Here is a 12,310-nt window from a genome sequence, read left to right as displayed (position 1 = left end):
TCCTCTCCACGCGCCACGCTCTAACCGTGACCACATCTGAACATCAGGACAATATCACCGTGTATCTGACGGACACAGGGAAATATTTTTGTTAAGGTTCATTGTTGCATGATGATAGCAGCTGCACACAGGAGGACTGACGATATGTAAATTATCATCGGTGCATGTGTCAGATTAGCACAAGTCTAATAAATCCAATATTTAAAAGAACCACTAGAGGGCGCCAGTATCTCAGTAACAGACATATTATATTATATTATATTATATTATATTATATTATATTATATTACATTACATTACATTACATTATATTATATTATATTAAGGTCGGTGATCAATATTTACATAATAAATAATAGACACTTAATAATAGACAAGCAATGAGTAAAAGTAGCTTGGAATCACATTATGGTGATTGGTGATGGTCATTTTTTTGTAAAACTCAATATTAGAACGTCTCTGGTAAAAAAAAGAAAAAAAAAAAAAAAAGAAGTGAGTTGGTGATGAGTCTTTTGTGATCAAATCAAATAAATCTTTATTTATAAAGCACTTTTCATACAAATTTGCAGCACAAAGTGCTATGACCTATGGCTGAGCATGGAGGAACCAGGTGAGGAGACACTATCACCCCGGGAGCTGATCCCCGCCCATGGCCACCAGGACGCTGCCATGGAGTCCATCCAGGCAGTTAGAGGAGCCCACACTGAGGCCATTAGGCCAGGGTGCAGACCCCCAACCCAACAGAGCTGCAGCAACCCACGAGGCAGTGCCAGTGTAGCCAGGGCCAATCACAGCCCCCAGTGCAGAAGGCCCCCACTGAGGAGATCTAAGAATGGCATTAAAACATTATTAGTATGGCATTAGGACCTAACGATAAAACATAAGTAGTCGAAGAAATGTTAGTTTAAAAAAAAGAGTATATTTTACACACACACACACACACACACACACACACACACACACACACACACACACACACACACACACACACACACACACACACACACACACACACACACACACACTCACTCCATTGTATTTTCTGTATACCAGTAACTTTGAACATCTCGTTCACTGAGCACCAGTTGTAACTCAACTCTGTATGCTAGAAGAGCAATAAATCAACATGTTATATTATGTTATGCTGATAGATTACTGATTAGGCCCAATACCAGTTATGTTGACTTGAATTGTTGATTTGAAATTCCATACTTTTTCCAGACTTCTCTGTAAAAACATTCAAATAATTTGTTACATTTGAGTATTTAGATGTTTATCATGTAAATAAATTATGCAATTAATCGTTTGTTTTCATTATTCTGAATTTGTGTGCCATTATGTAACCAAATATTTTCCAGGAGATTGTAGCTCGGTACAATAGCGCATACAAAATAATTAACCCAAATAACTTCAGATAAGACCAAACCCAGATAAGTATTAAGATAAATATATTTCCATACAATAGTTTCAATTTTCCATACTTTTCCAGACCTGGAAATGTGTAAAGTCCATGCTCCATTCCATACTCCATCAATTCCATACTTTTCCATACATTATACATACAACCCTGTGAGTCAAACATATTTATATATATAAAATATACTTCATATGTCACTACTTTAATCTGTTAGTGATCTGCTAATAAGAAAAATGTTGATACTGTAAATGTTAAAAATAAAAAAACAATCCAAGAGACTCAAGGTTGGGACATTATGTTTTTAAATCTACTGACCATAAAGCAGGCAGCTGGGTCTGAGTTTCACAGGATCTCAGATTAAAACTGAGGTGTGCACAGGGGAAAATTGGGCCTACATATCTGGCTGATAATTAGGAGATCACTACATTACCCCTGTTATATGAAACACAACAGTCACCGTTAATGTCATTAGTGACAACTGGTTTTCCTGTGATAACAAAAAAAAAAGTCAAAAGTCTACTACTGCTTTTTATCAACACTGACAATGTTCCCCTTTGTTCAGTCCATGTGTTGGTCAGTTCTAACAAAAAGTGCAAATGGATCAGTTCAATCTGACAAATATTTTCCTTGTTTATTGTTTATGTGTATTTTTTCCTGTTAATGTTTTCTGAGTGTGTTTGCAGGGAGCAGCTCTTCTGAGTCCAGGCTATATTTGGCACCTGATACTTATAGGGGACTGGACTGGGGCGGGGTATGGGGGAAGTCACTCAGCACACACACACGCACACACACACACACACACACACACACACACACACACACACACACACACACACACACACACACACACACACACGCACGACACATTAAGTTTAACAAACATGCATCTTAATTATAAGGCTAGTTACCATCATGTTTGAAAATGCATGTTTAATCTTTTTTGTAATATGCGACTAATATGAGGCTATGAAGTTTTAAATATAAAGTGTATTGCAAATAAAATGCATTATTAATTTAAAACTTCTTTTAAGTGTCCTTTTTTTAACCTGCTAATATTATAGGCCTACTTAGTCCAATGTGTACTCTTTTATGGGAAACATTTTACCGCATATTTATGTGCAACTTCACTTTCCAAGAAAAAAAAAAACCCAAATATCAATGTTTAAGCCTATATGATATAGATACAGAAAAAACTTGATACGTTTGATTATGCAATTATTTAATGGTGATGAAAAAAAGTGTGGTCAAGTGCAGAAAGACAAACACTTTGACATTATTGTTTTCTAGCAAAGACCTAGATGAAAAGATCAATAGCCTACAGTTTGGGCTAGAGATAGCAGTTGGTTAGCTTTACTTAGCACAAAGAAAACCAGTGCACCTTGCCAAAACAATTGTCCAGCACTTAATCTCACATAAACTCACAACTGTATTCTTTGGGATTAAACAAACTAGATATGAAAATGCTAATTGGTGATCTTTAGAGGTGGGCGTCGTCAGTAACCTTTGGAGAGAGCTAAGCTAGTTTTCCGGATTCGCTGTGAGATAAGATAGCTGGTGAATGGCTGTGGCTAGCTACATGTTATTTTTGATATGATAATAATATGATTTTCGCATTTAATTTGCAAAAGAAGGGGAAAAAAGGCATATTTCCTATTTTACATATATTTTTAAATGTATCACTATATTTTTAATGACACCTGAAAATGTGATATCAGTACGCTTTAAAGTAGCTACAGTGCCATTGAATTGACTTGCTGATGCTGATAATAACCCTAAACAAAAGCCCAAACCATAAACTAACCAGAACTAAACTAACTGATTTTGTCCAGTTTACGTCTTCAGGAGGACATTAGGTCCTGTATTGTCATGAGGGACAGAGCCACACACCCAGGCCGAGGCCCCTAATGATGCCTGTCCCTGATAAAGGAGGTAATCAGCGCAGCCTATCTGGCCTCTGCCCCTGCTGACATGCTGCCAGCCTTGCCTCGGTTTATTTATACATGCCTGATCTATCAGCGCTGGCTCTATGTTTGGTAGGCCTCAGTGTCCCAAAATAGAAATAATTAGGACAGGGCGGGAAAAGAGGAAAAGTGAAAACGTGTCTGAACGAGCATATGCTGAGTGGACCACCCCCAGCCCCCGGCCCCATCCTCTGCCACAATCTCTCCATCCATCCCTGCTACGCTGTCTCCTCTCTGTTTTGTTTTCTGAGGGGTGGAGAGAGTTGTGTGTGTGTGGTCTGAATTGGGTGGCTATCCGCCGGTGAAGTCAGGCGAAGCAAAGTGATCAAGTCCTCCAGTTTGCTGCACACACTGGGGACCTGATACTATCTCTAATCTCTGTGTGCTTTCCTTTGTGTCTTTTAAACCCAAACACACTGAAACGGCAGCACACATGAATACGTGAGTCATTGATTAATTGATTGTTTCTGGTTGTCAATTACATAACACACATACATGTGTTTATTAGATTACTAGTTTGGACGTTGTAACAGGACTAAGTTGATTTCTAATATGTTTGCCCCTCAAGTCTTGTTTCAAAACACATCTGCACATCTGATCCAAAATTATTATCATTACTATTAGTATTATTTATGATACAAATATGACTTGTTGTGATTGATATTGCTCTGCTGTATATTATGTTTTTCATGTTTTAATGTTGTTGATATTTAATTATTTATTGACCCTTGGTGCACCTTCTGTTTTTAACTTTTTTAATTGTTTTGCTGTTACAGGAGACTGCCAAATGAGATTCTGATGTATATGCTCTTATGCAATGACCATAAACAAATTAAACTAAAACTAAACTAAACTAGAAAATATGTGTATTGTGTAGCTATACTATATTATGTATAAACTTTCAATGTGTGTTTCAACAATTTTGTAGAAATGTCAGTATCTTATTTGGAGACAAAGTATCTCACTGCACAGAATAATGACAAATAACACGAGAAGCTGAATCATCAAATGGCATTTTCACTCATTAATACTCAATTAATAGACAACATTTTCTAAATATTATGACAATTTGTTGTTGAGTTACAAAATGTGACTAAAATAAAAGAAATCAACAAATATGCAAAACATCCCTGTCAACGTTACCGAGTATTATTTGAGATTCAGTTTTTATGCAAAAGATGAACCAAATTCTTTAAAATTAAAGTAGATTATGCATTTTATATGTAATTTTGCTGACGCTTACGTCTTTACATTTATCAGCATTAGTATCATTGTCATCATAATGTTGATTTCTGTCCTATCACTCACAGACCAGCTTCAATAACTCCTACGTGGGGACATAAAAGACATGTTTATGGTTACGTACTCTAGCTGCAGTCAGCCTGGGGGTGTAATGTGTTGCCCCGGGGCAAGTCAACATCCTCGACAAAGGCCTTATCCTGCTCCAATCTCTCCTCGTTGGACTGCGAGGAAAGTGGAGGAGGGCGTTGTTGTTGGGACGGTGTGTATGTGCATATGTATGTTCGTGTGTCAAGGCATGTTGTCAGCACTCCAGATCTCCTCAGAGCGGCTTCAGAGGTTGGAAAGTCATGATGACAGCGAGGCGGCAGATGTAATTGGCATTGCTGGACTCACACAAACACACACACACACACACACACACACACACACACACACACACACACACACACACACACACACACACACACACACACACACACACACACACACACAGTAGCCTAAACAGCCCCCCCTTGGTGCCAGTCCCACGATATAAACCCACCCTAGATGCATGGCTACAAATACCCTGCAGACTGGCCAAGCAGCTCAGAAGACGCAGCGCTGAAACCAAGAGCCCTGAGGTCCAGAACTGCACCGAGAAACCAGAAGATTCAAGGTGAGAAGACGTCGCTGTTGTTATGTTTGTGTTGTTTCTTCATTGTGAGTCAGAGATGTATGTGACTTTGTCTGTTTTATCCTGCTCAGATGCTTTGCTCCAGATGTTTGCTACCCATCTTGGCTCTGTACCTGCTGCTGGAGGAGCTATCTGCTGCTGTGCTGCCAAGCAGGTTCAGAAACAAAAGGGTGAGCTTTTGTCTCATTTTTGATTAATCCTCATCAAATTACTTCATCAAATAATCCTGTGAAGTTTATTTCTCTTTTATTAATGATGATGATGATTTATCGTCCTGCAGGAACTCAGCTGGTTGGACCAGGAGCTGTTCTCCCGTCTGCCTGAGCGCTCAGAGCGAGGGGACCTGTCCGTGGGCGATGCAGGAGACGTGGACGGTCGTCGTCCTCACTCTGAGACCTTCCTCACTGCAACTGACCAACACCTGTCTCTGCAGCGCCAGCGCCAGAACCAGAACCAGTACCAGTACCAACGCAAGGCCAATGAGAAGAGGTGAGGACAATCAACAATCTCACTTTGGGAGGAAGTTTTGTAGTCACATGTCATGAAATGAACACAGAAATAAAGCTTCTCTTAATTAAATACAACTTTTAAATACTTTGTAATTGCTTCAAATAAACCATCATTGAAATAAATGTAAATTAAAACTCTATAGTGACAAATCCTGTAATGCAAATATCAATTTTTTTGATTTTGCTGATAGTTACACCTATGATGATGATCTGAAGATGCTTAGGTTGTTGTTACACTGCAAAAACTCAAAATCTTACCAAGAATATTTTTCTTATTTCTAGTCAAAACAAATCTCAATATACTTAAAATAAGACTCACCACATAAAAAAGTAGCTTGTTTTTAAGACACTTTTTACTTCTTTCAAGCATATTTTCACTTGGAATAAGTAGGAAAATCTGATAGTGGATCAAGTTTTTCTTTCTTATTACAAGCACAAAAACTTGCTTTCACTGGCAGATTTTTCTACTTATTTCAAGTGAAAATACGTTTGAAACAAATGAAAATGATCTAAAAACAAGTTCATTTTTAGGTGATGAGTCTTATTTTAAGTGAAAAGAGTTTAGTTTTGACTAGAAATTAGACATTTTGACAAGAAATACGACAAATATTCCTTGAAAGATTTGGGGTTTTTGCAGTGTAATTGGTATATTTTTCTTATTTTAAATGTTCATGTACTTAAAAGTGTGTATCTGGAATATGTAGCCAATGTATTTTCAGAATTCAGAATTAAGAAATTAATTCAGAGTTTTGGACTGAGCCTCTGTTTTCTCTTTGTCGTGTCTACAGGAGGAAGGTCGCTCCCCTCGACCCCATCGGCGGCTTTCAAATGTCAAGTTTCCGAACCCGAAAGGTGAGTATCAAGAGAAAAAAAAAAAGAAGCCTCTACACATTGAGACAAATTGTAGCCCATACATGTCATTTAACAGTCCTACTCTGTACCTTATTATTGGAACAATTGACACTTATGTCACTTGTTTCCTAAACAAATCAGCCATGTAAATGCTACAATCTGTACCCAACCCACGCTCACTCTATTTCCCTCTCTCAATTCTTAGATGACATCCAATTTCACATAATTTGCATAAACAATTTCCAACTTGCACAGCTTGTCCAGGTTTCCCATGACACTTGGAGCCATTTCTAGAGTCACTCATATAAACTACAACAATGGTTTATCATTAATTATTCACAGAGACCTTGTTCTTGTGTAATAGTGAATGAAGAGCTGATGGTGTTGATGTTCTGTTACAGGACGAGCCCGACATCGACTGGGAAGGATTCACAAACTGAGGAGAAAGTCCCAGCAGCTGAGCTTGTTCTCACATTTTCTCAAAAGCCAATTCATGTGTGATCTTTGTTATTTGTGCCGTATTTATTCGTTAATTAACTCCTATTTAACTTGCTGCCATACTAACAAGTGAGATGCCTGTTGACCATCTCCCTCTACTGGTAGAAGACACAAACATGACAAACACTTTGCTGTGTGCTCATACCTTAATAAAATGTGATGAAATAACAGTTCTCAATAAAAAAAAATATTTTAAGAAAATATCACTTGTATGTTCCCAAAGACTTTTATTTTTCAAGCTACAATTAAAGAAAACAATATCAGACTGCAGAAAATATAGATTTTGCTTGGGTATTTTCTCTCTTCACTTTCACATATGTACAGTTGTCAAAGAACAGGATATGTACACAGAATAGATGTTGTAGAGAGAGTGCAACTGCTACTGGAGACTTACCAAGACTCTCCCACCAACGAAAGAAAAGCACATGGTAAAACCAAACAACATAAACAAATGCCACAAACCTACGCGGCGTCAACTTATTTTCTGTACAACTACAACTTTGTTCTCGATGTGAGACAATCTTATGTCCATTCTCTGACGCGGGTGCATCTCTAAACCCGCTTCTCAGAAAGCTAAGAAATAAACAATTATGTGAAATAGAAAAAAAAAAACAAATATTTTACAACCATTCATAAACAAGCCTCGGAGCCACTTTTTGACGTCGTGAAGCGCTGGCTGCCAAACCATTCCGTCGTACAGCAACGTAACCCCGCCCCCTCCCCGGCCCTCAGACGATGAGTTTTTTTTCCATTAAAACAAGAGAAAAACAATAACCACACATGAAACAAAAACATCAAAATTGAACAGCTTTCAATGTAAATGTTGTTCATGGTACATGGCTATCAATGATTGATTAACAGCCAGACAGGGAGAAACATTAAGCGCTCGGTCATGAATGTACACAGCTACATGCCAACTACAGATTTATTCAGCTGTAGCTCATCATGTTCCCACAGTATCATCCACATACGTAGTGGAAATGATAGTGGGGTTTATATTTTTTTAAAAAGTGCACTGCTGAAAGAATTGTCTGTGTGCAATTTGAAATTTAGCAATTTAGACACAATTGCAGTTGCTAAATAATACGTTTGGCTGATTCTATAAATTCAAAGATCACTTATTCTAAAAAGGAGTGAGATCTCTACAATTTGTCGTTCAGTGGTCGCCACTGAAGAAAAGAAGAAAAAAAAAAAAGCAAACTGAAGAGTAAACTGCCAAAATACGATGGAAAATAAAATGAGCTGCCCACCTAGCATTGACATACTTCCAAACGAATATTAGGAGTGACATTTTCCATTTCTTAAGGTATACATTTTTGTCAATGTGTAAAACTTTCATTGATTTAGAGCCAAGATTAAAAAAAGGCTTTCCCAACTGAAAATGATACTCCTTGAGACACAAAAGGAAATTCACTGATTTGTCGGTATCCTCAAGAAATAACTTACAAGTCAAAAATGCACCTTCAGTGAATATTCGAACAAATGTAAAAATGTGCAGATCGCCAGCACAGTGTATAAGAATAAAGCCAATTAATGAAGGAATTAATTAGTAACAAAGAAATGATTCTCCGCTGTCCTTTTGTCCAGTTCTTCACAATAGCCAAAGGGAAGGAAAAAAAAAATGGTGAGGGATAAATAAGAATGGTTGTGATTGTCAAAAGAAATCCTACAAACTGACAATACAGTTGCCATCCAGGTGATAATTTAGGCTGTTTTGGCTGTAGGCATCAAAGAAAAGAAGTGTCAGAGAGGACAGCAAACAGAGGGAGGGTGCTCCTCGTCCCCCTCCGCCCTCGTCGTGTCTAGGGGTCTTTTTTGTGTCCCGACCGCCGCAAGTCCCTGCACTTGTGGCAGTAAAAGATGTCGGGAACGTTGGACTTCTTGATCTTCGCACACGACAAGTGCACCCATATGCCGCACTGGTTGCACTCGATCATCGGCCGTCCCGCGAATGGCTTCCCACAGTAACAGGTGATCAAGTCCCACGAATCGTCCCCTGTGATGATGAAACACGGAGAACTCAGTTAATAAGCCATAGCTGGGGTGGGGCTAATACACACAAACACGATTGATTCACAAGAAATTACGTTAAAAGGGGTTTGGGGTTATGTTTCATTATTATAATTAATACTATTAAAAATGAAAGGCATATCATAAGAAGTCACATTTACATACCTGACTCGACCATGATGTCTTCATCTGCGATCCAGGTCTCACCCTCACTGGAGCTCATCTCTGCTTCCCTGAGGGACTCGTCCGGCTGCATCTTCCCCAGGCCCTGCAGGCTCGTGTTGGAGCCCCCGTGCACCGTCAGCTCCTCTCTGACCGGTCGTACCTCTGGATGTGTGTGCCGCGCCTCTGAGTCTGTCTCGCTTTGAGCGGTCGAACTCTTGAGCTTCTTCGCTTTCGGCTGTTTGGTGGAGTTTTTGCTGCGCTTGATGCGGGCTCTTTTCTCGCCCTCGCTGCTGCCGCTGTCCACTGCCGTCATGGCAGAGCCCAGCGATAGCTTTTTCAGTTTTTTGTCCTTTTTGCGCTCTGCCTTAGTGCTGGCCTGGCTCTCGTACAGGGAGTCTTTAAGGCGCATCTTGTCCAGCAGAGTGCTATCAGAGTGCATGCGGCGAATATTTTTGCCCTTATTTGCCCGAGCTTTGCGGACAAACGTGTGGATGGTGTGGATGTCGGAGCTCCCGTCCGCCCAGGTGTTGCCCATGGAGCTGCTGCTGCCTCCACCACCTCCGTCTGCTGACAACCCTGAACTGTGTGCAGAGCTGGATGATGTTGGGGACCATGAGCTCTCCTACAAGACAAAGGAAAACATCCTTTAAGTATTTTCTCAAAACTTTAGCATCATAGGAAGAAAAAAACAACTGCCTTTTCATTTCCACAATGGTTTTCAAATCTGCTTACCTCTTTTGAGCTTGGGATGTAACCAGCGTACGCCAGGACAAAACTGCAGAACTTGTTGAAGTCCTCAACAGTCCTCTTTTTCCTCTCTGGGGGCTGCAGATAACAGACTATTGTTAAAAAGGCGAATCTAATCTTGACAAAGCACCAATAATAGCAGAAAGCTACTGATGTAACTCCTCACAGTGTTTTAAAGAAACATGACTGTAACTCACCAGAGGTTCCGTTTTGCACGTCAACAGCGAATCTGATGAAGGGAAAGAAAAAAAAAGTTGCTGTAAGTTACAACGTGAATCCGTCTTTATTCAACAGCCAAAACACACAGGAGGCACCTATAGGGTATATACAGTATACAGGACACACAGAGCATAGAGGTACCATTACACACGAGTGGGCTAATGTTAGCATTAGGGTGCTAACAGGACCGAGTAACCAAACAAAGATAGTTGGTGACACAATGTTGGGCTCATTTAAAATCAGTGTTTGTTTAGATAACCATCAGACTTTACCAGTATCAGTTTGGAGGGGAAACTAGAAAAGCTGTCATCTGGTGTTTCTGCCAATAAAACCGCAACCGGTGTCATTCGATCACTGTGTGAACTTTACACACATAAAGTCTGAATATTTCGGCATCGAGCCATAAATAATTGTTAACCGATTCCATGCGAGGCTTGTTTTTAAAAAGAAGAAAGAAAAAAAACAATTGATTCACTAAAATAGATCCTGAAGTGGTCAGATAATGTCGGCTGCCAAGCTTTTTTAACTTGAGATGTAGTTGGAGCTGCTGGCTGGATGCTACATGCTAACGTTAGCTGACAACACGTTATTCCATCGCAGCGACGGTGGCAAATACGGTTTGAGCTGGTTTTAACGATTGTAATGTCCAAGAAACAAGTGAAATAACAACTGTACACTGCATACATGTGCCTATTTCCAATTATTGTGAGAGTTATCCGATGCTAGCGGTGCTGGCTTTTCTTGAAACTGAAGTGGGAGGCTCGGTGGCTATGCTAGTTTGTTAGCAAGTGTGTAACGTTCAATCGGCCGTGTTTAAGGTTCAACTACTGTTCAAAATGTTTATTTTCTTGCCTGACAAAAGCACTGTTTGAAGTTTAAACGGTGTTTCAGCGAAGTGGTTTGGTAAAATTAGCAATTCAGCTATTAGCGTTGAGCTAGGTGGATCGGCGCCTTAACTAACTAAACCATCAGGCTAATTTCTCAACTGTGCAGTCCAGATTAACAACTACCACCGACCTAAACGTGACAATAAAGAATCAATATTGACTTTAACGTAACTTCCATGACATTATAACGACAAAACACAAGTTTGTCAAGAGCAAAAGCGTGTTATTAATACAGCATACGCAACCAGACGTAACGTTAACGTTAGCCATAACTTGCATTAGGTAATCAGATTTAATGTCAGTAAAAAAAATGCGACAACCCGATTTTAACAGTGAAACAAACCACAACACCACAAGGAGACGTTTAACGTTTAACTGCTGAAACATACCTTGGTGCTCAGACATTATGTCAAGCATTGTCGCCTCACCGACAAGGCCTCGATCCAGCACACTGGAGCAGCAGCAGGCGAGCTAGCCGGAGAAGAGCGGCCGTCGCGCTGTGCTTTCCCCCCCGGCGTGGCTGCACCTTACCGCCGGCCAACTTTAGCAGCGGTAACCCAAGGGCGCGCAACACTGAAGAAGACCTCCTTAGCAAAAAAAAAAAGAAAAAAGCCCGTCCTCGGTGGGGTCCAAGTTGTGGTATCCCCCCTTTGCTTTGCTGGGGGGGTCCGCTAACGTTAACGCACCAGAAGCAGACCGCCTCCGGCCACACTAACGTTATTAGCCCGACAAAATACTAATACCTCTGTCGTTTAACGCGCTGCACTTAAAGCTCCGTTTTCTTCGCCACTGCATTTATATAACAATCGGTATTGAAAAATGGCAGAACTGTGAGGTTTCCCTGGAGAGAAAAAAAAACATGGGTGGTAGTTAATGTAGGTCCATAGTGGGAAGTTTTCCGTTTCTTCGCTGTCCGCCGCATACAAAACGACTGGAGTTTTGACTTTATTCCGCACGGTCTTCTTCTCCTCCGTGCGCGGCAGAAGAAGCCTCTTGATGCTGGCAGCGCAGTGGTTCTCCCGGGGCATGCTGGGTAACGTAGTTTATCGTTCGAGCCGTTCGCCTCGACGCAAGCACGGGATCTCCCAACCGCCGCACTGCATTTCCCACATCTCACACGTCACAACGTC

At 40.3% G+C, this 12,310-nt stretch overlaps 1 protein-coding gene across 1 annotated transcript; it reads right to left on the bottom strand.

Annotated features, from left to right (window-relative positions):
• Positions 1-7,359: 7,359 nt before the first annotated feature.
• phf23b (PHD finger protein 23b) lies at positions 7,360-12,183 on the bottom strand. The gene is made up of 5 exons (XM_083993306.1): positions 11,570-12,183; positions 10,272-10,303; positions 10,060-10,152; positions 9,328-9,949; positions 7,360-9,148 (listed from the first exon to the last, which is right to left on the bottom strand). Exons 1-5 carry the CDS (start codon positions 11,595-11,597, stop codon positions 8,955-8,957), a joined length of 969 nt encoding a protein of 322 aa, XP_083849432.1. The 5' UTR covers positions 11,598-12,183; the 3' UTR covers positions 7,360-8,954.
• Positions 12,184-12,310: the final 127 nt, after the last annotated feature.

This window comes from Trachurus trachurus (assembly GCF_905171665.1).
Source record: "Trachurus trachurus genome assembly, chromosome: 18".
NCBI classification, from domain to species: Eukaryota; Metazoa; Chordata; class Actinopteri; order Carangiformes; family Carangidae; genus Trachurus; species Trachurus trachurus.
The sequence above is the reverse complement of the archived record's forward strand: the minus strand, read 5'-3'. Positions and strand labels throughout refer to the sequence as shown.